The sequence below is a fragment of the Ixodes scapularis genome, unplaced genomic scaffold, assembly GCF_016920785.2.
Source record: "Ixodes scapularis isolate PalLabHiFi unplaced genomic scaffold, ASM1692078v2 PGA_scaffold10__122_contigs__length_95168666, whole genome shotgun sequence".
Lineage (NCBI taxonomy): Eukaryota > Metazoa > Arthropoda > Arachnida > Ixodida > Ixodidae > Ixodes > Ixodes scapularis.
The window spans coordinates 71712887-71738896 of NW_024609836.1; the positions used below are offsets into that span (position 1 = coordinate 71712887).

Consider the following 26010-nt stretch of genomic DNA (forward strand, 5'->3'; position numbering starts at 1 on the left):
CCCACCACATGGTAACGCACAATGCGGAGCGTAAGTTCGTCCGCTTCTTACACAGAGGTTACGATGATGTCAGAACACCGAGCTCTTATTGGCTGATTGAAAAAAATAGCGGGTAAACCTCGAGGCATCTAGTATTGAGGTCTACTCACTCTTCTTTCATGCAAATCCAATCAGAACTTGGCATTGTTCCGACGTCACCGCAACCCCTGCTTAAGAAGCAGACGATTTACTCTCCTCACACCTTCAGTGCTACCGCCGCTTTTGCCACGGTAATGCGGGAAAGGGATGAGTCTTACTTTATTGTCATGCTCTCTCTCCGTTTTTTTCCTCGCTTCCTCCAGGTGCTGCTTCAGATGCTGGCGGAGGCGGAGTCCACCAGCCTGACCCGCCTGCTCCAGGGCGCCCTGGGGGAGGGTGCCCTGCCCCGGGACCCCCACGAGCTGCGCACGGGCTTCTGGGGCCGGCCACAGGTGGTGCAGTGTGCCATGCGGCTGCTGGCCTCGTGGGCGCACTCGCGGCCCCCGCCGCCGGGACCACCCCTGCTGCTCCAAGCGCCCCCCGGGAAGGGGCTCGACAACTGGCTGCGCAGGCTCGTGCTGGACGACCCCGACGTGAGTCGTCGGGGACTGCACCCCGCTCGTCTCGGCGGCCCAACCTCTGCCTCGCGGGTTTTGCCGACGACGCGGTCCTCTCGGATGCCTCTGGTCTATAAAGTTTACGTCGCACTATGGGAGAGCTTCTAAGTGTAGTGGCATACCTTTGGAAAGCCGCCTCCCTGGAAAACTCTCGTTTGTAACACAAAACGATTTGGCCTTCTTGCCTCCTGTTCTTATCCTCTTGTCCTCTGTTATATTGCTTCCTCTCCGAATTGGACACATGTGCGAGTTGCGATTGGTCCGAGTGTGTGTTGTTGGACTAGGGGTGGCAGTTGTCCTGAGGGGCAAGTGCAGTTTTTGAGTCATACAAGTAATGGCACAACTTGCATCTGAAATGGTAGAGCACTTATCTCTTTCAAATAAAAGTTTCTTTATTTCTTTATCATCTAAAGTGAACCTCCGCATTGAGGCCACTTGGCTGTGTTGCTTTTCTCATGAAAATAGAGCTCTCTCGGGGAAAATTCTAAACAAACAACAAAATAACTTGACGGGGCGGAGCAATAATGGTAGTGCTGCCATTTGCTGGAGAGCGCGTGAAGTAAGCTCTGAGACCGAAACACGAGGTTTTCGGGTCTGTAACGAACCGTACGAATAACAGTCACGATTAGTAGCCCAAGTGTACCCGGCGGTGCAAGGCGGATGCCAGGGTAACGTAGGGATGTCGGGTTGCGTTGTCTTGTGCAGCCTGCCGTGAGGAGAGAAGCATGCACGGGACTCTACCGGCTGTGCCTGGGCGTGGCCTCGGACGGCCACGGGGGCCAGGCCTACGTGGGGCCGCTCCTGGCCAGCCTCCTGGGGTTCCTGTCGGCCGCCCAGAGCATGCAGGCCCTCAACACGGACGTAAGTCGGGACGCCATTTCCACGCTCTGTCTTCAACGGACGTGTGGGAATACAAGTTGAATCACGCTTCTAATATTATGCACACTATTTCCAGATATTTAAATTGAGTGATTTTTGTGAGACATGAGCAGTTTGTTGGTGTGGGCCCGGTGAGCTCTGACTGTTCAGGCCGTCGGTGTTCAGTCGAGCGAGTGTGCCCCGATCTCGTGCCGAAAGAGCACGGGACTGTGGCTTATTCTTTTCTTCGGCCTTCTTGTGTTGTCCAGGCAGAAGTCAGGTCCTTCCAGTCACTACAGGCATCTTTATTAGGCTGTGTTACAAATCTCATTCGAGTAGATCGGAGTTGCTTCTATTGTCAAGTTTCGCTAGTTGTCCTTCATCTTCACGGTAACTAATTTGAGACAACTGTTATTTGATAGATGATATACATAAAATTATTCAATGGTACCGTACAAACCAAATAATTGTAAATGTTCCTAAAACGCAAGTAATATGCTTTAGAGATCCAAGGAAAAAAAATCGTAAATGAATTTCCAATAAAAATGCATAATGAGAACTGCGACAATTGCTCGTGCATCCCGCTAAAATACGCTGATAATGTAAAATACCTGGGTATGCACATAGGCAAATATGTTAAATGGGATATTCACATAGACCAGGTTTGCAAAAAATTAAGGGTAATAATGGCCCATATGTACCACATCCAAGAACTAGTACCGCAATCCATACTTAAAATGATCTACAATTCACTGGGTAAATCCATACTTCAGTATGGAATAACAGTTTACGGGCACTGTGCCAAGTATTTACAACTAAAGATAGAATCGATCCAAAAAAGGATAGTTAGGAATATTGGGTACCGACGCGAAGAAACTAACTTCTCAGATTATATGCATAAAGAATTAGGAATATTATGTTTCAGAGATCAAATGAAGTATGATATTATTATAAAGCATTTTTTCACCAATAAAGATAGGCGCGAAAATAAAAAAGAAAGGACATTAAGACCTAATAAAAAATTTGTTGAACCATTTGTAAGAACAAGATATGGAGAGGCCACAAGGAAATATTACATACCTAAGCTTTATAATACATTACCCGATGAGCTACTTGAAATAAAATCCCCTAGAATAAAAAAAATAGCAAAAAAAGGGGATAATTGAACAGGGAAAAAAAGATTCTTGAAAGGTAATAGGTATAACCGATGAGTATCCCCGAAAACGCAGGATATAAAAGGTTGTTATTGTGTTCTATTATTAGAATTGTCTCGTAAGTCGTGAATTCTATTCTTCTTTACGGTATGTAAATGCTAATTCAATATGATTCGATGGTTTACACATGTACTCATCAAAGTAGGCGAACTAATATAAGCTGTAGAAGGAGGTGGAACTGCAGTAATAGGTACTAATATTGGTATGTTTTGTTGTTTTTAGTTATCTGTGCAATAAAAATGCAGAGGCTCCTGTCGCATCCCACACACAAGCCATCATTGGCTTATGTGGGCTTTATATTGTATTATTTTCAAACAAAGTAAATAAAGATGGTTTTTGTATTGTATTGTATTGTATATATATATATTATTTCGAGCCATCTTTAGAGAGACAACTCTAGATTTAAAGTTTGTAATTTTGAAAGATGCATCGTTTTTCCATTTTCTAGCCTAAAAGTCAGCACTGACTTGTAGGTTTGTAGATGTGACTTGTCTTTGTCAGCGCTTGAGGTCTCAAAGTCGACCGAATCGCACCATTCTTTAGGAAGGAGAAAAGGAGTCGTACGGCCCAGGCTGCAGGGACTACTTCTTCCTGGTGTGCCAACTCGTGGACAATCTGGAGGAGGAGACCGTACCTGATCAGGTACGTCACTGGCCCAGCGCCCGGCATGCGTCTCCAGCTGCTGAATTTACCACCCTATCCTGCTCGTGCATTGAAAACGGTGCCAAAGTGCCAACAAATGGCGTCGCAAGAGCCGGCGCGCCATGCTGTCAAATGTCACGTTCGTGGCTGTGGGTCGTAGAAAGGCCAACGAGAAAGGCGAACGGATGCAAGGGTCGCCGTCGTCGTGGTGCCCCGTCTCGTGTGTACTTTGGTTTTCGTCGGCTGTCCGAAGGCAGAGCCATCGGACTGCTGTGATAGCCCTTGGGTAAAATCGGCGCTCTATGAAAATTTCTAAAAAGACGCTAACCAGGGAACCGTGGGCGACCCGTGAAGAGCCGTATGTGGCTTGTGAGCCGCAGTTTGGCCACGCCTGATATATTGGGTGCTTCTCCGAAGACTTTCAAAAATAAAAAGATAGGGTGTATGAGAAAAAATAGAAGCTCTTTTCGGAAACAAACTGTCAGCCACGGCAGACGTCAGACTGCAAGATACACGAATTAGCAAAGTAATTAGCTAAAATTTACTAATTAATGTTTTAATTTGTGAAAATAAACATATGCTTTCAATTAGAAACTTGGGCATCATCGAAACTCTTAGATGAGTCAGTTTCAGGACCACTCCAAGCATGTGGGAGGCGCAAGGGTGCGATGAGAAAATGCAAATTACATTTTTATCGTTCGCACTCTCATGTAGCTGGCCTTGGGCCTGCTGCGCGAGGGGTAACTTTACCGCACTCTCGCGCTTCCCACATGCTTCAGCTAGCCGTAGAATTGACTGATTTAAGGGTTCATGTTTGTGTTTATGTTTATTTTTACAAAATAAAAATGTTAATTAGTAAATTTGGAGTAATTATTTTGCTAATTTGCGTTTCTTTTTTTTTTTTTTTTGTGGTTGACAGTTTGTCCCCAAAAAGAGTTTCCTCTTTTTTCAAACGGTCAATTTTTTGGGATGCTTGGAAGTGTTCGAGGAAACGCCTGGCATACGATTGCGAGGGGGCTGACAAGGTGGTGACGTACGTTTCAGAAACCTTTGGTGGACCTGGACGGACTCGCGTCCTGCTTGGCCGAGGCTGTCCTGGGCAGGGAGGTGCGGGAGGTGCCCCAGAGCTCCCGAGAGGACGACGGCCTCTATGGCCTCCTAGCCCTGGCCACGGCCGTGACCAAGCACAATCCCCCCTTCAAGTTCACCAAGCAGGGGCAGGTGGGTGGCTACACGGGTCCAGCTTACGTACGGGTAGGCGGAGACACGTTCCTTTACTGCAGGACATTGTTGCGGACGGAAAAGGGTCGGCGAGCATAAAACTGCTAAAAATAAAAGTGGTTTAATGGGCGAACTTGTGCCAAAAATGAAAGAAAGGGCGTGCGTCGAGAAAACGGGAGCGAGCGTCGAGGTGTCGGCGTAACAGCTGGCCGGCTCGAGAGGCCGGGAGCGGGTCGGCAAGGCCATGCTGGGCTCCTTCTCTGCTACACTCGATATCGCGAACATTTCGCCTAGCATGTTCGTGCATGGAACACCCGGGAGACTTGTTCGGCAAGGTCATGTTGGCCTGCTTATCTATTACACTTGGCGCAAAAGTAAACGCAAATCTTTTTGAAGTACGGAGAAGCGCTCGTCCATGCACGTGGCGATATGTCGCTGCCCTCGTGAAAGCAGTGCTAATATCAGCCATACGAGCGCTCACTCGTGTGGGCATGCCCTTCTGGGACGCCGGTGGACATTGCTCCCATCATGGAACGTACTAGTGTCTCACTGGGTTGAACAGGTGTTGCAACCTCTCCCTCTGCACTGTCAGGAATTTGCCCTGGGCGTTCTGGGCTGCCTGTTTGCGGCGGGGTCGGCGAGCCTGACCCAGTCGCCGCAGCAGCAGCAACAGCAGCAGCAGAATCAGCAGCAGCCGCAGCATCAGCAGCAGAATCAACAGCAGCTGCAGCATCAGCAGCGCCACCTGCTCAAGTGCAAATCCCCAGGAGTGAGGGCGGCCGCCTACGACCTGCTCCTGGAGCTGGTCCGGGGATCCGAGGACAACTTCCGGCTGCTCCACGCCCGGCTGCTCCAGCAGCACTCCCCGAGTGAGCTGTCCCCTTTTGATGACGCGCAAGCTGTAAACGCAGATTGTGTTTTATCGGCTGAATTATATGAGAAGACAGTGACGAAAAATCTTCATGAAGGACTGTCACGGAGGACTGTGGGACCACGTGACGTCATGACATCACGTGGTGTCATATGACATCGTGGCATCACATGACCGTGACATCACGGTGTTTCACGATGTCATGAGGTCCCGTGACTGACATCATGTGACATCATAACGTCGTGTGACATCACAATCATGGGACCTCATGACATCAAACACACACGTGACATGTGCCCATCTCATTCTCAACACGTTCTGTGCTCCCTGGTCTCTGTCAGCATGATCAAGCTAGTGCAACTTTCTTTGAAAGCAGTAAGCGGGGTGTGGGCGCGAGCACAGCCCTAAAACGGGGTGTTCCCGAGAGCCATTTCAAACAACTCTTCTTTGGCATACCCTTGCAGAGTCTCACAGCCCGTACCCGTGGGACTACTGGCCCCAGGAGGACGGGCGCTCCGAGTGTGGCTACGTGGGTCTCACCAACCTGGGGGCCACCTGCTACCTGGCCTCGTGCATGCAGCACCTGTTCATGCTGCCCCAGGCCAGGGCATCCATCCTCTCCGCACAGGTACCGCCAATCCATTGCGCTTGATTTACGAAAAAGGAAGGGGAACGTAACTGCGCCTCTCCGAGCACAGTTTACAAGCAAGCTGCGCCCCCTAGTTTGTAGGGCTAGCTACGGTAGGGCTTTAGATGCCTGAAATGCTTGTCTGGCCGGCGTGTTTAGTGTTCTATTCCGCCTGTGCATCGAACGGGGTCCCAAAGTGGCAACAATGGACGTCACGAAGGCTGGAGGGTCTCGCTGTCGAACGTCGCCATCCCGGCGGTTGAACATGGAAGTTACGGAAAGAAGCGCGAGAGAATGCAAGCATTGCAGTCTTCGCGGCGTCGCCACCTCGGTGGCTCCGAGGCAAAGCGGCCAACGGATCCCCAGGTGGTGGTTTCGAATCCCGGCCGAGGTGCCTGCAATATGACGGATGCTCACTGCGGAGAAGGCACCGTGCAACTGAGCTTTCGGTTGCATGTCAAAAGATCCCCAGGTGGTCGAAATTAATCCTCAGTCCTCAGATGCCCTTCGTTGGTTTGGCACGTAAAACCCCCAAATTTGACTTTTATCTTCACAACATCCAAACTCCTAGCTGCCAAAGATCACATCCACCCCCACTGCTGCGACACTGCCGGGATCGCAGCTGGCAACAGCGTGGCGCTTCTCTGGCGCTGCTGGGTGGAAACTGAGGGACCACACTTTAGGACGCGGTAAACGCACCAGTCGGGGACACGTTTCAGGCACAGTGGTAGTGAGTATATCTCAGAAGAGGTAAAATGTGTGGGTGAATACTAGGCCCCTTGCAACAAGGGCAGGGGGCAATGAAGACGAGAATAAAAAAGAATGGTGTTTATTATACGCGCTAATCGAGTCGCCCCCCCTTCCCCACCCCCCTTTTCCCATGGTGACTTGTGGGTTTCTTATGTATGGCCTTTTTCTCTGTCATGTTCTTTCAGATGAGTGCGGAAGGGAAACACGGCCAGACCTTGAAGGAACTTCAGCGCATGTTTGCCTACCTCCTGGTAAGTCGAAGTGGTGCGCAGCAATGGCTGTTAAAAAAAAAATGATGAAACTGCTGCCGTTGCTAGTCCGATTCTCGACAAAATGCTTAGGCATTTAGCGCAGGGGTTCCGACTCGGCAAAGGGTGGAAATCTCAACCTCCCGACGGTCTGCACACTGTTACGTTTGGAAAGCCAGCACATTCTCCCGGATGTCAACGGTTTTCGATGCGGCCACCGCAACTTTCCACAATCGCTGCCTATGGTTCACATACCTTTGAAGAGCCAATCTTTCGTCCCGGGTGTCAGCGGTATCGCACGAACGGCGTCGCTGCTGCGCCTTGGTTTTACGTCGTCGCGTACGTTGTGCCGCCGCCGCAGCCGTTCGATCCCCTCCCCTCGCTCCCGCGGCACATCATTGGAAGTGTGCGAGAAGATTCTTTTCCTCTTGTAAGAGGGAAAGTGGACGTAACGAGCGAAAGAGCATGGCTGGTACCGCACATTGGCCTTACAATACCAGTCCAGTCCCGTCCATTTCAGTCCGGTCCAAACCACAACCCTCCAAACAAAAGATGGCTGCGTGCACCAGGACAATAAATGCTAACGCATTTAAAAGAACTCCTAAGATGTCGCAGGACAATATCCTAAGTTTTCCTCAATTTCAAACTTGGTGCGAGTTAGGCTAAAGGCTGGTTTTGGTTTTGTTATGTTATGCAGCTTACATACACTCACGTTGAGATACGAAGCGTTACAACTACCATAGAATACTGCGCATCCACCCATATTACACTAAGCGCCCATACCCATATTTGTAAGAGCTGACATTGATATGTAAAATTGATAACCGGACAAGCGCCCATCCCCCATTTTTTCATGATTATCTCTAGATTTTGGATGAGCGCTTGCCCGGTATTTTACGGTAGTTAAAAAGATGCTGAACCAAAATTTGGATTTCGCAATATAACGTCGCAGAGGTGATGATCAAGACGCCACAAACTTTAAAACATCACTTGTGCATCAGTATCTCAAACGGATGGCCATATTTTTGGAAAAGAAGGGCACGATCAGGCGAGGACTATGACATCGCAATCCTCCTGGAACAGTTGAGAATGGGGTAAGTGGCCTTGCTATTCTCCTCCTCGCTTCAGTTCACCTGCTCGAGGGGACGAAGCGAAGAGGGGAGGGAATGAGAATCGTGACGTGACATGTCTCGTTGGCCTCGTCGGCCATGTTCGATCCTGCACTTCTTTTACAAAAATACGGCCAGCCATTGGAGATATCGCTGTACGAGGGATGTTTTTGGGTTTTTCAGCGTCTTGCCTATTGCTCCAGCCTTTTTTTTTGTGAGCTCCAAATTTTGATTCAGCATCCCTTTAATTTAAAAAAAAATATTTCTGTTTATCTTATTGAAATTTAATTTACTGATGTATTTCTCTATGGTGATTTCAAATATGCAATTCGTTTTCAGGTAGCTTTTTTAGATCCTGAGTTATTAGTAAATTTGTAATTTTAATTAGGTCCTTACGGGTCGTTAGCGTAAAATTTGTTCAGAATATATTTTAAGAAATTTTTCTAGAATTAGCATTCACCAAAGCATGCTTTTTGCGGGGATACTACTTTTGTTGCTTTATATGTCGTACAATAGTTTGAATTAATTGTTCTCAAAAAGATATAGCCTCCCGTTTTGTGCAACTTGATTGCAGATGTTCTTTTACCAATGAAATATCATTAAATCAGGCTTAAAATACCATCACTACACAAAACATGCCTTAGCGAATGCAATTCTATAAACATTTCTTATATATTGTGAAGAATTTTACGCTAACTACCTGTATGGAGGACCTACTTAAAATGACAGATCTATTGATAACTTGGGATCTAGTAAAGCTATCTGCAAACTAATTGTGTATTTGAAATTGCCACTGAGAAATACATCAGAATGCTAAATTTGAACATAATAAATAAAAAAAAAAAAAAAAAAGAAAAGTTAAAGGAGTGTAGCTTTGTACGTGGAATACAAAGCACGGATGTGCCAGTCACTTGAGTTGTACCTTGGCGTAAGCGTACATAATCTCCATGATGTAAGAAACCAGTGCTGTGATGCTTCCTTCAATCTCTAATTCTTGAACTGCGCTTCTGTGGGCTCGGGGGCTCACAAGAGTACCTCCAGGGGCTTCCCGAATATTCAAACTTTCTCTAATGTAGAACGGATTTCTTTCTTCAATCTAAGCGCTATGATATGTGACTGTGAGCCCGATATTCTCGCTTCTTTTCCTAGTCTGCGTGTATTATAGACGCTGTTTGTCGGCATTGATATTATTGTAGCACAGAATGTGTTGGTGACTGTGTTTCATGAGAAAAGCCGCATGCTTAGCCAGCACCGGGTCCCACGACGCCTCGTGCACTGACATCAAGTTTGGGCGTCACTTGAAATCATACACGCAGCATCGCAATACATTCTGTGTGTCTCCCAGTTTATCAGATATGATTGAGACGTGTATCGGGTCTTTCGGTCGACATTCAGAATGGTTAGGAATTCATCAGGATCAAAAAGTTTAAAAACTCCCGGGGCCAAGCAACACCAACTAGAATAGTCAAAGCCTGTGCACTAGACTTTTGATGGCATCACGGCTGTACAGAGCGCGACACTGTTAGCGCGAACAAGCGATCGCCGTTTTTTTCAATTTTTCTCTTTGAAACCAAGGTATGTCATCCAAGTTAATATTGCTACGGAAAGAGCTTATTTAGTTCTATAATGTAAGCGAAAACATTTCGTGCTCGCTAATACTATTTAGAAGTAAAATGCGAAAATGCGCCGATGTCGTGTTCGCGCTAACAGTGTCGCGATGTGTACTCGCATCGTCACAGTGAGACCAGCTGCCATTTTAGGGCCCATTCGAAGTTGACAACACAGAGTTCACTTTGGTCCCCTTTTCCCACGGGGTCTCTGCCGTCCCGCTTTGCGCAGGAGAGCGAGCGCAAGGCTTACAGCCCGCGCAGCTTCTGCAAGGCCTACACGATGGACCACCAGCCGCTGAACACGGGGGAGCAAAAGGACATGGTGGAGTTCTTCACGGACCTCATCAGCAAGCTGGAAGAGATGGCCCCACAGCTAGTTCGTGCCCTCTTTCTTCTTTTGTCTTTTTGACGGATCACCATGAATTGTTTGGTAGTGGACATGGTCGTCCAGGAACCATACATTGTTTACAAACTTGTCAGCGACGTCTTGCTTTCTTTAACACTCAACCTTCTGAGTTTTGTGCGCACTTTAAAGGATAGTTCGCACATTTGTGTTTGAGTATGCAACTGATTGTGACCGCTTACAATGAGAGAACACTGGCGACATCTATTGGGTAGTCTGGGAATGCTTCCTCTCTGGTGTATAGCACACTCAAAACGCAAGTGTGTGAACCAGTCCGATCAGGGTCTTGAGTTTTCGTACACTGAAAACGTTCCGTCGAACCGGTTGACTGATTTTGTGTTCTCGACTCGTTCCCTCCCCCAACAGAAGGAACTGGTGAAGCGTCTGTTCTGTGGAGTCCTCTCCAACAACGTGGTCTCCCTGGACTGCAGCCACATCAGCCGCACGCTCGAAGAGTTCTACACGCTACGCTGCCAGGTGGCGGACATGCGCAACCTCTACGTGAGTCGCCGGCCTCTGCATACGAAACCGACTGCATTTGTGTCGGATTGTGGGGTGTAGGTTTCTGTAGTGTGCTTTCTAGACCTTTCGATTGACTGCCGTTTTTTTTTTTATCGTCAATACATAGTGGCTCGTGAACATTAATGCGGCATTTTAGAGTGCCTTACGTTGAGCTTACATTAGCTGTTTGCCCCACTGGCATAATTTAGACAATCTGAATTTCTTTGACTTATTGTACCTGTGAGACGTACTGCGGCATGTCCCCAACAAAAAAAAAAAAAAAAAGGCAATGTTCTTTTTTTTTTTTTATTACTACCAAAATAAACAGTGCATTGCCGAATGCTCGGTCTCCACCCAAATCTAGTGCTAGCAGTCTGGACCAGCTGCCGAAGCATCAGAACTAATCGTTATCTTATTCTAGAGTTATAAGGGATTTTCCGAAACTTTTAATTAGGAAATGGGGCCCGTTTTTTCAGTAGCTGGCGCCTTTGATGTTCGTGCGTTCATGGGCTTTGTCCGCCTCGGATACAGTGACAGTTTGAGGTTGTTAAGAGTTGTTACTAGCAATTTAGGGACATTTGCACAATTCTGGCCATGAGAGGAGCATTGGTCGAAGGCGTATTGGCGGGGCTCAACTGGAGCTGTGGGGTTCTCGACGGCGCTTTGCAGGAGTCAATGGACGAACTGACGGTGAAGGACACCCTCGAAGGAGACAACATGTACACCTGTTCTCAGTGCGGCCGGAAAGTGCGTGCAGAAAAGAGGTGACTACCCTCCCTTCCTCCTGTCATTTTTGTGTCATCAGTGGCTCGGGCATTTATTATGTTGACTTTCGTACTAATGCTGGCTGCACTTTTAACATGAAATTGGTTACATGGCTGGCTTCTAGACCCTTTTTGTAATGTTCTCGTAAAACGGAAGAGTGTCACATGAGTAGTGTGGCGGCGTTCGGCCTTGATGCATGTCCATTCCGACCGAGCCCTGGTCGAACGCCGTTTCACCTGCGCATGCAGTAACACAAAAGCAGCAGTTGCACATTTTGCGTTACTACTGCTTTTGCCACGATAATGCGGGAAAGGGGCAAAGTTTTGTTCATTCTTTGTACACACCTGAAGGAATATCCACGAGCACCTTTGCAGCACTGACGGGCCGATTGTTCCGCGTGCAGGGCGTGCGTGCAGAGGCTTCCGCAGATCCTGTGCTTCAACACGATGCGGTACACCTTCAACATGGTGACGATGATGAAGGAGAAAGTGAACACCCACTTCTCGTTTCCCCTGCGCCTGGACATGGCCAACTACATGGAGAGCAACCTGCTGCCCAGCCAAGCACGCTGCAGTGAGTGCGCTGGCCGAACTCGCATGGACACTTTTTGGTCGTGGTCTTAAGGGGGGACACTGGCTACAGGTTGAACTTCTGAACTACTCAAGTGATCGGAATGAAATTTGTGGGGGAGATTTAACTTCAGGTGTAGGTGCACTGTGCAAACTGTCAGCTCTCTAAGACAACTTTACTTACCTGCATACGGAGATGTGTCACTCTTCGTTAAGAAATCTATGATATGCAAGTGAAACTATTAAGCACGCTTTTAACTGCTTGAATATAAAGTGGGGGATGTGGGACTTCGGGCTATCTAGTTTTTATAACTCAAACATAAATATTTCAGGATGAGTTATTACCTCAAAATATGAGATGCATATCTGTCCTATGTAAATTTTTTAAAACATAGTTTTTGTCAATGAGGACTTTAACTTAAAACAAAATAAAGTAGATAGCCCGATTCCCCAGTAAATTTCAGTTCAGAAACATCTTGATTGTGGTATCAGAATACTTTTACCTTCGAACAAAAGATTCCTTCGTATGAAACTTGCATCAAAAAGTGCAACTGAGAAAAAGTCATTCAAACATTGAACTCCTTTTCTTTGTTACTGCCTCATAATGTGTTGAAAATATTTTATATCGACGTAGCTATTTGGCGCATGGTTATGAAATTTAGTGTAAGGGTGTATAATTAGGTTCTAAAACCGAAAACCTCAAAATTGAAAAAAAAAAAAATAAAAAAAAAATTTGAAACTTGGGCTTATGTTTCCCCTTAAGGCACACACTCGTGCTTGAGTGCGCTCAACTGCAACGCCACCGACCAGTTACGACGAGAGAACAGACTTCTACCGGGTAGCCCCAGGGCACTTGGGAGTTTTCGTGTAGGGATCTCCGAAATACACGCAGATCGTAATCGACTTCGGGGTACCCGATAGACGACGCGAGTGTACCAGCGAGTTCTCTCGTCGTAGGTGGTCGCAAGATGTTCGAATGCAGTCGATCGCACTAGAGCGCAAACGTGTGAACCGGCCCTTGACCTATTCGCTTGCAAAGCTGGCGATCCGCTGGCTGCTTCCGCCAAGGCCAAAGTGTGAGAAGCCGGGAGATTGTTGTCGTCCGGAAAACGCATTGTTTTTAAAAAGCCCGAGTAGATGGCGCTTCCCTGTACACTGGTTTCTGGTTGTCTCATCTTTTTCGCACCAGATGGACATACCGTAGAATACCGCACATCCGCCCATACCACTCTAAGCGCCCATACCCAAATTTGTAAGATCTGAGAAAATGTGCACAGTACATTGATATGTAAAATTGACAACCGGACAAGCGCCCATCCCCCATTTTTTCGCACTTATGCCTAAAATTTGAGTGGGCGCTTGCCCGGTATTTTACGGTAGTTGTCCACTATTTTTGAGCTTTGGTTGTTTAGAAGAAAACAAAATCCGCAAAACAAAGTTTGCAGATTTGTTTTCTTTGTCGGTTCGTTCGCTGCGCCTGAAACATGTCGTCGCAAAAGAAGAGAATGCTCGCATGTGAGGAAATCTTCAAGCTGGTGTTCGAAAGTGATGACGAAAATGCCTTTGGCGATGATTCAGAAACTATATCGGTCCAAGATAGTAGCAACGATGAGAGTGGCAGTGATGGTGAAAGCGATGTGTGTGGCACTTCACATGCCCGTCTGCTTTAAGACCTTTCACACTTGCAAGGTACTCTGAGCGCATTGCTTCCGGAAGACGTTCCCGAACAAAATGAAGTAAAAAGTGTTGACCTGCGAGTTATATAGCAGAAGTTCTAAAGCTCCCTTTACGACGCCACACACGGCAGTCCGCGTGGGAAAAGTTGCACGGTACAGCTTGCGGGAACGGGCGTCGATGCCGCGGAAGCGAAAGGGTTAAAGATTGACACACTGCTTTTACTTCATTTTGTGCATGGTGTACTGCACCGTCAAAGCTACTGTTATGAGGGTGGGGCTTTGTCTAGTGTCTGATTTTCGCGAGAGTATGTGCGAAACAAACTAAACCTCCCGGCGCAAGCCCGATGCGGGCTCGTGTCGGCGAGTTTGACGGCGTTGTACGCAGAGTACGAAATTGAGCACGGCGTTTCTGTGAGAAAGATTATTCTCATATGTTCTGTTCCACCTTACGTCGCTTGGAGCCGTCGAAGCCAGTCCGACGCCGGTTGAGTGTCGCGGGACCTTCGTCAAAACAGAGTGTCGTTCTGTCTCCGCCTAATGCGGGAATGTTTTGTTTTCCTTGCGTGTAGGCAGCCCCGGCGGCGTGGCCCAGGAGGACGGGACGAGCTACGAGTACGACCTGATTGGCGTGACGGTCCACACGGGCACGGCCGACGGGGGCCACTACTACAGCTTCATTCGGGAGAGGCTGAGCCCCGGCAAGGACAAGTGGTGGGTGCCCGTCATGCTCATTCTCCTCCCTGTCCCGTCGGAAGAACGGCACCCGGAATGCGTTTTAGACCAGGGTGGTTTGCGTCCCGCTCCGCCGGCCGCGTGTCGAAAACGGTCCCGAAGCGGCGTTGAACGGCGTCGCAACAGTCGGAGTGTCGCGCCGTCAGATGCTGCAGTCCCGACAGTCGGGCGTGTAAGTTCCGGAAAAGAGTGCGAGGCAACGCGGGTGTCGTCGCGGCGTCCCGACTCCGTCTGCTGAAGTTTCCGCGGACCATCAAGCCGGAGAGCGACCCGCAGCAGAACGGGTGTCCGCTGCGGATTGCACGGTAGTACCACATAGTACCTTGTTCTTTAATTGTCTCTCATTGGAGGCACGTTTTGCTTCTTGCGCGATGCTTTCTGGCAGAGAATGTGGCACGGGGCGAAGTCACGTATGTGGGAAAGCATGGGTGTGACTGTACTTCGTTTCAGCTTGAGTCCAGACGCAGCCGGCACGGCAAGGTAACGAGGCCAATCGAGCAGTGTCAAAAGCGCAAGTCATTCGGCCTTTTATGTTTGCGACTGGTTCAGCGATGATAGAGCACGTACAGAACCGTGACAAATGCCGCGATGGTGCGCTTTTGGCTCCGTCCGATCGGTCCCTTTGGCTCGGCTGCATCTGGACTTGTTCCGAAGCGATGCATAGTGAATCGAGAATTTCGTTAAATGTGTTTGTCTGTACCTGGCCTGTGTGAGAGCACAAATCACTGGTTCTGCATGTATGACGAATTTGGCCGTTTCTTTTGCTTCGTTTCTAGGTTTCTCTTCAACGACGCCGAGGTGAAGCCCTTTGATCCGTCTCACATCGCTGCCGAGTGTTTCGGGGGAGAAATGACGGTGAGTTTGTGCTCCTACTTTTACAATTTTTGCTCCTCTTTTTCAAAGTCTGGGTACTAATTTTATTTGCCTTCGTTTTTTTTAGAGCAAAACCTACGATTCGGTGACGGACAAGTTTATGGACTTTTCTTTCGAGAAGGTATGCGGTCGCATCGTGGCACTGGCCGCTTGCCAGCCAGTGCTATTTCGATGATGTTAAAATGTTGTTTTGACACTGACTGTTTCGTTCCTTTCTCTTGCGCTGCTGCGCAGACAAACAGCGCGTACATGCTCTTCTATGAGCGTTGCTCAACGAGCACGCAAGAGAGCAACCATTCTCCAGAACCCGCCGCTTCTGAAAAAGTCGGTGACACCGCGAAAGAACCGAAGCCGACGGAAGCTCCAACGTTGCGACTTTCGCCCGAACTGGCCGAGGTTGGTCCGTTTTCTTTGCACGCCAGCATTTGCTTATGTATACGAAGCGTAGGCAAAAAGCTGTCTTCTTGAATATAACACAAATTCAAACCAGCTAGAGTTCCTTCCTATAATTTATGTTTGTTTGTTTGTGTATAGTGGATTTGGCAGGACAACATGCAGTTCCTTCAGGACAAGAGCATCTTCGACCACACATACTTCAAGTGAGTGTCATACTTCGTTGATTTACCTGTTTTTTTCACTGACTTACTGTCATGGGTGGGACATGTTACCGCTTACGGCAGTTCTCGGAAGTGTCCACCAACCAGCTAAGCTGTCCGCACGTGTATGACACAAGTGTGCCGCATGCACGTCTCTCTTCTCTCCCGCTACGCAAGTGACACTGCCGGCACCACTGACTTCACAAATGTTTGGGTGATGAAGGGGGAGGGGAGGGCAATGGGAGGATATATTCTACATTCAAAATGCTTACCATGAATGTCTGAAATGCCCCCCTGTTCCGACACCACTGGCCAGCATGCTTGGTTTATTTCCTGTTCAATCAATTTGTGGGGAAATCAAACTTTTTTTTATTAGGGCGAAGGCCTTATATGTCTCATTGTTCAGTCAACCTTCAAAGCCCTTGAGCGAAAGCACGTCGACCACACGAAAGGTACCAAAACCCACGGTTTGCCACTGGACCACGAGATGGCATTACTTGTGCCAGAATCGGTGGAGGCGTGCGCGCGGCACAAACCCAACAGGAGAGGATGACACACTTGCTCAGGCAGCGGTGAAGAGCGTGCGTACGACTTGCTGTGAGATTAACGGCGCCAAAAGTGCGTCGTCAAAGAGCACGCTGTCTTCGGAGGTTCGCCATCGCCGGTATCGGCGCTTGGGCTTTCGTCTTCAAGTCATCTTAAAGATAACATAAGAAACCCTGTGAATTTTTATAGTAAATTTTTGCAGTACGATTATAAAATTAAGCTTTAGAAGCCACCACAGCATCTCTTTTAAAGCTCTGTTTAGTAGTTAGTGCCTCATATCCTTGTTTAACACTCATGTGATCGTGTCTCATTAATACGGACACCTCAGTTCCCCCAAAAAATTGTCCACAATAATCAGACAAAAATTCATGTACTATTTGCCGATTTCGCCCAAAGAAAGTTTGTCTCTATGTCGGGGTGCCCCAATTGACAGGGTTCATATTATACAGAAAAAACATTGCTTTTGTTGACAGTTTCCTGTACCAAGTGAGCAGTTCGGTCCCTCAAACGCTCTCCTGCGGAGAAGAGGCTACCCTCTTGGCGGCGCAGCTGGGAACATCTTTTGTCCTAGAGACCCTCATTCACGCCAAGGAGAAGGTGGGTCTTTCTTACGAGCCTCTTTTTCTGTGCCTTGCTTTGTGGCGCACTTTCTTGTTTGAGGACCTTTCGTGACCGCACAACTTCTCCTCGCGTAGCCCACAATGGCCCAGTGGATCGAGCTCCTGACGAAGCAGTTCAATGCCAGCCAGGCAGCATGTGAGGTGGGTCTGATACACGGGTTCTCATTAATTTATGTAGAGTAGAGCTGCCAAATAAGCTGTGCTTTAGAGTAGTGTCACTTTGGCCCCTATTGTTCCATACGATTGGAGTTTGCTGTTAGTGCCGTCTTTGGTAGATTTTTTTCACGGAAATCTTGGCAGGCATTTTGTGTTGGAAAACAGTTTGTGACAAAGCAAAACTATAACATCTGGATTTCTAACACTGCATTTAAAACTCAAAATTTGTGTTTCAAAACCTGTTGGCAACAGTTACAACGTTGCTGTAGCCATCTAAATGGCGGCACGCATGAGCCATCCGAACACGAGCAAATCTTACTTTAGGCCAGCAGACGAATGACCATCATGGTGACATGAGACGACTGGGAAAGTCCCAATACTCCAGGCATAACTTCCGGGTGACTGCAATTTGAACTTTGCCATATAGTGACGCGTTTTTCAAGTAACCTTCAGTCTTATTCTCGTCGCAGCACTCACCGTCGCACGCGCCGCAGAACGGTAGCTGTAGCACGTTCGCGCAACGCGGGCAGAATAGTGTCGTGACATACATACCTATTGCCCTCGGGTACGTGACGACACCATTTTGCCTTCCTCGCGCGATCGCGCTACACCTATCGTTCTCACCTCTTTGCAGATGGTGCATGAAAAAGGCACCCTTTTTTATCGAATTCAAAATTGCTGCCGACAGTCATAAATTTTAAATGAGAATAATTAAAAAAAAATCAAATAATAAAGTAAAAAAATAATAAAGAGATTTAAAAATCTAGGACAAAAAACACACGGAGTTATGCGGGACACATTCTGCGGTTTGATCAAGCATGTATAATTTTATTGCGTGATCAAGCATGTATAATTTTATTGTTTGTGAAGCGGAGAACACGGCTGCCCTCTGATTGCAGTGGTTCCTGGACCACATGGCGGAGGACGAGTGCTGGCCCGTCCAGATCCTGATCCGCTGCCCGAACCAGGTGGTGCGGCAGCTCTTCCAGCGGCTCTGCATCCATGTCATCAATCAGCTGCAGCCCGGACACTCCTCCCTCTACCTGCAGCCCTACCCAGACAGGTGACCGCCCATGGCCCAACACCTTGAGGCCACACGCAGCATTCCCTCAGGGCTATTAGTGTGCATTGTAAATAGTGCTGACCTCGCTGATGCAGTGCTGGCATCACGCTATATGAATGATACAGCGCTGGTACAGCGCTCCATCTGTGCAAAGTTGTGTTCAAGTCCCTACTGTGTCAGTGCTGTTGCTAGTGTTGATTTACTTCTCTTAGAAATGGCGATTTTATATTGGTGATCGGCGTGGAGTTATAGGTATGCGTGCCGTGAAAGAAGTTTATGTTTGAATAATCGGTTCTGGAATTAAATTTCATGGAAAAGTTACGAGGCACTTAAATCTTTATTTTACGGTACCTTTTCTTCTCAGTTATGTGAAAGCCTGCATTCTTAGTGACACTGAGGTGCGGGTCTTCTGAGATTTTTGCCTTCTGTTTGCAGCGACGACTCGTCGGACGTGGACTTGAGCCAGATTGGGCAGTACTCGTGCGTGACCCGGTTTGTCCGCAAGCTTCTGGCTCTGGTAGGCGATTTTTCTGCAATGGTTTCGAGATTTTGGAGAGTGCTAAAAATCTCTAGGTGGTGCAACTGTAGCCTTGCGAGAGGTGTTTTCGTTATATTAGTGATCCCTCGTTACAACAAAACCACTTTTTTCAAAGTTCAACATGGTCCCGACCGAAATGTGTGCATTTTGAACTGGATCACTCTAAGTGTATCGGTGGCCGCCCATGCTTATTATGATGGCCGAGGTGCCGAAAGCACTCAAGTCTACACGGAGGCGCATGGAGACCCTGCCCCTTCTCTACCGAGGCAAACTGGGAAAATAGCAAGCAAGGAGACAGATCAAATGGGTGACGGAGGGTAGAGTGCGCAGAGCGCCGCTTCTGATGCCGAAGCGCCGACGCTGCCAGGGAGGAGTGGGAGCAGCGTTCGCGTTCCGATGCTACTCACGGTGCCCGTGGCCGCCGCTGCCTGACTTTTGAGGGAATCGGGTCAAAGGAGCGATGGAGCCCGGAGAAGAGCATCCCTCCGAAAGCGCTTGACGCGCGCTTGCGGCGTACCACATGCTGCACGCACACGTGCGTCGTATGGGAGTGGGAGTGTTTACCAGAAGTCGCTTAGATCTGCGAAGTTGAGAAAAGTGGCCAGCCCAAGTCTAAAAACGCCAAAGAATTCGACATTCCGACATCGGCTGTTCGACACTGTCCACCGTTTTACAGAACAAGCAAGGCGTACTGGACGGGTTTGAGAAGTTTCTCACGCAAGAGAAAGTATGCCCGCGACCCGAAGGTGAAAGATTGCCAGCTGCTTTGCGCACGTCAGATTTTCTCTTTAGAGCACGCTTGCCGAGCTGGCACACGATTCCCAGAGCTGCAACATTCTCGACAGGAGTGTGTGAAAACATGATGTCGAAGCCATCGAGGATAACTGATTCGGTTGCGTTTGTTGATGTGGAGGTTCGATCGTAGACCTTGCGTGCGGCCAGGGTAAACACCAAGCGACGTCGGAGAGGCACCTCTTGAAACACCGACGACTGCGGAGACATGAAGCATCCTATGACTGCTTCGTAACAAAGTGGAGTGCAGCGGCGGTGACTGTGTTCTTGCGATGCCTGAGTCAGTTCGAGGAGAACTGATGCCCGGATGAAATTATCAGCGAACTCCACTTAATTATTTTTTTTTTTATTTGGTAAAGCTGCCGCGAGTTGTTTATAACCAAGGTTTGTTTGATTAAATATATGGTCCGAGTGTTACGCAGTGTTCCCGTCCACCTTCGAGCCTGCTGTCACTGTTTTTTCTTATCTCTCTCACTTTTATTGAATTACCTCTTATATCAAATTTTTTTTACTGTCCCGTTGACTTTATTATAATGACGGATTACCGTATATTATTCTGCGAGTAAACCCTTAGTCTCTTTTGATCATGTTTTATATAAAAAAAAAATGATTACGCGGCTTTGATTATGCCACAAACCCGACACACTTATTATTGTTTTGATGGGAAACATACTTTGGTTAGGTGTTTGGCATTTCATGAAGCCCAAAAGTGAAGCCTGGATAAAAGCGTGGCCACGACGCTCGACACTGATTGGTTAACGGGGAGGTCATGTGGTCAGGGGTGGAGTGAGGACGAGAGGTAGGCAAGGAGACAAGGTGGGAGAGAGAGGGTTAGAAGGTTCTGGAAGATCACCAGGTTTATCAGTTCAAGTGCACATCTGCGACGCAATGAATTATCTGATGAAGACCGCTGAGAATGGGGGGGGCGGGGGGGGGGGGGGGGGGGGGGGGAGGCATTTCACTGAACAGGCTAGATGTGCTGCTAAACGATAATGTAAACATTTGAGGTGCTCGAACATTTGACATAAGCAACGCAATTGCCTAGCGATTTGTTATCAACTTTTTTCTATATTTTTATGAGAATTTTTTATTTCTCATTTTTTTTATTTTTTTTGTATCTTAATCTTTATATTAAATATTCTGAGCATTGTGTGATGTTCCCAGCATGTTGCTCGTCCAGGACGCTCGTTCATGACAATTTTCTCGTAGAATACGACTCATGAAAAGCATCCTGTGTTTAAAACTGGCTATTACAGAAGTTTTAGGCCCTTCACACTGTAGTTTCTTTTACAATAGACATTTCAGCTTAATTTTTTTATCCTTTTTACTTCATATTTTTTGGTACATCGTGGCCGACATTGCCTTTCGCACCATTGAGCACTTAATTATAACATATCGTGATCCTCTATATTTCTTAGAGTTGCTTTGGGACGTGGCACCAGAACTTTTCATGCTTCCAAAGATATGGTTCCAACCAAAAATTTCCTTCTCGCAAGCGCGTAGCGAGCTTGCGGAGTTGCGTTTCTTGTGACTTTCAACTGGCACAGTAGTCTCGCACTCGCACAATGTGTTTTGACTCGTCATTAACTTGGGGTGGTTTTGGCCCGGTTTGCAGATTGAGCACGGGGCCAAGCAGCACCTGCGGCACTTGACGGAGTACTTTGCCTTCCTGCTGGAGTTTGCCAAGATGGGCGAGGAGGAGTGCCAGTTCCTGCTCTCGGTCGAAGCCATCTCCACCATCGTGTCCTTCTACCTGGGACACAAGCTGGACTATGTGAGTCTCGCACCACGTAGTGATTGAGCGATTGGTTCACTCTTTGAGCTTGTGCACTCGTGACCAACACAATAGTCCTACGAATTCACCAAGTGCCATTAGCCGACGATGAGTTATCCCTTAGCAACAGTTGCATTCGTCAATAACGATATCGGTAGCATTTAAAAAAAACTTGTTTACCCACGTGGCGGGCAAAGACGAGGTATAGAGCTTGTGTCCCACTTACTATTAATGCACATTGCAGGGATATGTGGCATCTGCAAGCAACAACCGACTTTGTCGAAAGTTGCTTGCCAGGACACAGTGTGCAAATTTTTACATTTGCACTTACCTAGCTAAATAAAAATAAATAGCTCTTACCTAGCTAAATAAAAAATGTGGCAATATCTAATTTTTTAAGTAGACATCAGGATTCGTACGGTACGATACAGTGGGTCAGGCCACTGAACCAGGGAAAGTAAGGTCTTCAAGCATTGGCAAAAAGTGTTGAAGCTTGACAATGGTACAAAAATGAAATGACGCATAAGAGTGAATTTTTTGTGAAGTCTGGCAGCAATGTTGAGAGTAAACTCCAACGACACTGTGCCGCTTTATCTCGATAAGGTTTGCCGGCTGTCCAGCTCTCATTGTTGTCATGTTCGTGTAACATAGGCCGTGTTCCAAATCTTACCCAAATAAATCCGAGTTACACCGGCAGGTCGTGTCACGTGACAACACAGATTGAGAAACGCTGGACGTAGGTAGGTTTTAGAACGCCAAGGTACAAAACCCTTACCTTGGAGTAAGATCGAGTTAATTTTGGAACACGGCCATAGCTGCAGATAACATACTCACCCTGAACATACACGTAGTAAATTTCCCTAAACTGCTGTCGTCTGAACGGGCGTCACAGGTGGAGATGGTGTCAGAAGAGGAGGACGAGGAGGAAGAGGAGGAGGGCGCGCCCGTCACAAAGTGTCGTCCGGCACCCCTTGACAAGATGGTGAGCCTGGTGCTGCTTCTGGTGGAGAAGTCGCGGGGCGAGGACCATCGGTTGCAGCTGGCTCAAGCCGACTACAACGCCCTCACCGGTGGGAAGGTGAGACTCGCCCGGTGATTGTTACAAGACCAATTCGCTCTTTACCCTCTTAATACCTCGGTGCTTAACTAATCGGTGTAGACCGATTGGTAGACCGATCCGGTGAGCTTGTGAGGCGACGCGTGGTGTAAGTGGATGCAGTCTCGCCAGATGGCACCACAGCAGCTTGGCGAGGACACTTCTGCCTCTTATCAGATTTGTCAGAGATGTTAAAAAAAAACACATTGTCAGAGTTCCTCTAACACGTTAACCCCCAATTGGTGTGCACTTATCCAATGAGCTTCTTTTCAGTTAAATTGAGATCATAATAAATTGCCTGGGTACATACCCTTTTAGAGACACCTTCAGTGAAAACGAGCTCTGCATGTGGACGTTTATGTAGGGCCCGAATGTGTCCTTACGGGGCCACTGATCGGCAAAATGTTCTTTTCGAATTACTAAAATCTGTGGGACGATCATTGCAACAAAGATAGTAAATCAGTCGGGTTGTTTTGCTGAGGCGGTCAAGCAGAGAGTAGATTTTAAATTTGTACCGTCAAAGGTTGTGTAGCTTGCCTCGTCCACCCATAAGAGTAATGATCCAGGAGGGTGATTCAATGTCACAGCCAAAGTTTCCGCTCTCTCTGCAGGGTTTCCCGTTCCTGTACCACCAAATACGAGACAACATCTGTCTCCGGCAGACGTGCAATCTCATCCTCAGTCTATGCCGGTGGAACGAACACCTAGCTCCTCATGTGGGTACCCCCCTCCCCCCCCCCCCCTTTTTTTCTTGTGATCTCGCATTCCTCGAGAGCTTGGCTTGCAACTCTAGTTTCCTTATTTTTTCCAGATCATCAACATGGTTTTTTCGGCAGTCACCAAACAACCCGAGGTGCGTGCGTTGCTTCTTTTCGGGTGCTCTTGTTGTCTCGCTTACGTAGATTGAGATGGGCCGTTTTTATTTTTATGTAGTCTCTCGGTTGTAAGTGAAACATTGTCACAAGACCAAGGTGCGTGCATTGCTTCTTTTTGAGTACTCTTGTTGTCTCGCTTGCGTAGACTGAGATGGGCCGTGTTTACTTTTAGTATTTAGTCTCTGTCACAAGACCTGTTTTTTGGGGATTTTTATAAATGCGAGACCAACATAAAAGTAGGGTGTTGTTAGTTGAGTCAAGCAAGTTTTCCCATGGAGGTAGTTACTAAAAGCTTATTTCTTTTGAAGCATTTAGGTGAAAAAAGAAGACAAAAATACATAAAGAAAGTAAGTAAAAGGCATCTAGTGTGCATCTTAACGTGGCTTCTGCTTGTAGACTTCTTTTAATTTTTTGCTTTCTATCTGTGCCTGTGCTGCGCCGATTGTTACGAAAAATCAACTTTATTATCGAGATTGTTCTTGGGCTCCCTCATTGGGATCAAGAACAGGCACTATGGAGACTGTGTGACTGATTCTGAGTGTCCATTATATGCACAAAGTCATGGAATTTATATAGAAAATGTTTTTAAGTATTTATACCGTACTCCCAAACGAAAGCTCTGAAAACATGGTCTGGCAAAGAGGCTTAGCTTCTTCACAGAAAGAAGCTGAGCATATGGTAGTAAAAGATCTGTCGTACCGGGGTTATTTTACTGGTCCCTTCTGAAAGTGGTTATGTTACTGAGGTATTTCAAAACAAAATACATTTTTGTATTTGTTTTTTCAGGCAAGCGGTCCCTTCTTCAAGCTGCTCTCGATGCTTGTGGAGTTTGCGGGCGGTCTGCCAGGGATGCCTGCCTTCACGTCCCTGGTCCTGCAGCGCATCTGGGAGGTGGGATACGCCTGTCGAGATGATTCCGTCGTTGAACTGTGTCATGCTTCGTTTCATCAAAACTTGGCAAAGAGCAAGTTCTACGACTTTTTTTTTTTTAGTTGAGCCAATTGGAGCGAAGCATGGGAAACTTCTCCGCAGGAGAAGAGCATTCTGACAGTGCGTTTGTCAGATGCCTAGCTGTGACATGCTGATTAGCTCACTGGAAACATAACCTTCTCCATTTGCCAGGTTATGGGGAAACAGAGCATAATAGATAGCATTCTACATGTTGTCTACAAAATAGTCTTTATTCATACATAAAGACAGCCTCTTATGTAAGAAAAAAAACTAAAATCAAATTAGAATAAAGAAACAAATGTTTTTGATCGTGTGATTAGGTTCAAACTTTCTGAGTCGCAGTGGGAAGCATCTAGTTCACTATGGAAGTAGGAGGCTTCTGGAGGTGACATGATGATGCCACCTGAGGTGAAGCGAAAAGTGTGGAGGGACACGCCCTCTACGATGACCAAAACCAGAGCTGTTTTGGTCACTGACTGTGTCTGCGTCCTTCTTTCGTTCTGTATCATCGCCGCCATGAAGTCGACAAATTCCACCCTTGGCAGGTCGTTACCGCTGTGCAAGTGATAGTGTTTAGCGGGGGATATCAGAAAAGTGATATTGCGATTGCCTATTGACGACCGTTTGACAAGTGTTTACATCGATGGAAATTTGGGAATTAATGAGTCATATAATTCATATCAAGACCACTTAGGTAGCGAATATGTGTTGATAGAACGTGTTCAACCTATGAATTTCGACGTCGATTGTTCCCTTGCACACCCTCGCAATATAGGTTTGCGAAGTATTTATGTAAACAACAATTAACCTAACTTCTCTTTTTTTATTGCCATAGTCCAACCATGCATGGTTGGATCGGCCGCATCCGGGACAAAGCTAGGGAATGACTACTGGCGTGCTCGCTCGGTGACAATTAAATGACATTTAGTGCGAGCCTCTAATTGTGTTGGCTTTCATGGAGTGATTGCATGTGTCTTGACTTCTTTTATCACTGAAGATATGCAAATTAAATCTTTCATGGAATTGTTTCATTCATGTATCGTGACAAAAGTCGAACAAAGGGGACACTACCTGACATTGGCGTAGCCAGGGAAGGGCTTATGGGTGTTCAGCCTCCCCCACCCCACCCCCAGAAGGAAAAAAAGATTCCTGGCTAGACTACTGCTGTTTTTCCTGTCAAAGACAGCAGGTTAAAGCACACAAAACTCTACTTTGATGGGGTTCAGTACACAGCAGCGGCCTTTCGACGTGGCCAAGAGACAAAATTCATTGTTTGCGCAGCTTGGTGGCCTTTGTAAAACTGACGGTACTGTTAATTTACGTTAATGCAACATTTATATAATCCATGAGGCTTATGCCAGTGAAACGAAACCCTTGCAGATAACAGGAACGATTTCTGCAGCCGCTCACACTGTGAAGGCCCGTCGCGACCTCGGCGACGTGCGACACCACACACTTTCATTTCCTCAATCCACTTAGCCACTCGATTGGATTGTCTGCTCGTCGTGGTCCATTGCCCACTCATCACCTTCGCTTCGCTGTCGTAAGAACCATCAGACGGAAGGAAGCGCAACGAGTGCTACTTTGCGAGCAAATTCTACGACCAACCACCCAGCTTGCACGTGACTTAGTCGCAGGGTCCTTACAATTGTTTAAACTTCTTACGACTAGGCTTCAAACAAGCTGGAACGTGCCCCC

At 47.3% G+C, this 26010-nt stretch overlaps 1 protein-coding gene across 1 annotated transcript in view; it reads left to right on the forward strand.

Annotated features, from left to right (window-relative positions):
- Window positions 1-26010, forward strand: part of LOC8031762 (ubiquitin carboxyl-terminal hydrolase 34) — a 101134-nt gene that overhangs the window by 47464 nt on the left and 27660 nt on the right. Inside the window, exons 32-56 of the mRNA XM_042288594.1 lie at window positions 342-611; window positions 1341-1496; window positions 3251-3349; window positions 4394-4570; window positions 5163-5439; window positions 5906-6069; window positions 7005-7070; window positions 10016-10162; window positions 10556-10690; window positions 11360-11454; window positions 11859-12028; window positions 14270-14411; window positions 15209-15287; window positions 15373-15426; window positions 15540-15701; window positions 15840-15904; window positions 16921-17044; window positions 17143-17208; window positions 18123-18286; window positions 18722-18803; window positions 21232-21390; window positions 22283-22468; window positions 23098-23202; window positions 23298-23339; window positions 24148-24252. Of these exons, the coding sequence (XP_042144528.1) occupies window positions 342-611; window positions 1341-1496; window positions 3251-3349; window positions 4394-4570; window positions 5163-5439; window positions 5906-6069; window positions 7005-7070; window positions 10016-10162; window positions 10556-10690; window positions 11360-11454; window positions 11859-12028; window positions 14270-14411; window positions 15209-15287; window positions 15373-15426; window positions 15540-15701; window positions 15840-15904; window positions 16921-17044; window positions 17143-17208; window positions 18123-18286; window positions 18722-18803; window positions 21232-21390; window positions 22283-22468; window positions 23098-23202; window positions 23298-23339; window positions 24148-24252 (3291 nt within the window). The remainder of the gene's footprint in view (window positions 1-341; window positions 612-1340; window positions 1497-3250; window positions 3350-4393; window positions 4571-5162; window positions 5440-5905; window positions 6070-7004; window positions 7071-10015; window positions 10163-10555; window positions 10691-11359; window positions 11455-11858; window positions 12029-14269; window positions 14412-15208; window positions 15288-15372; window positions 15427-15539; window positions 15702-15839; window positions 15905-16920; window positions 17045-17142; window positions 17209-18122; window positions 18287-18721; window positions 18804-21231; window positions 21391-22282; window positions 22469-23097; window positions 23203-23297; window positions 23340-24147; window positions 24253-26010) is intronic.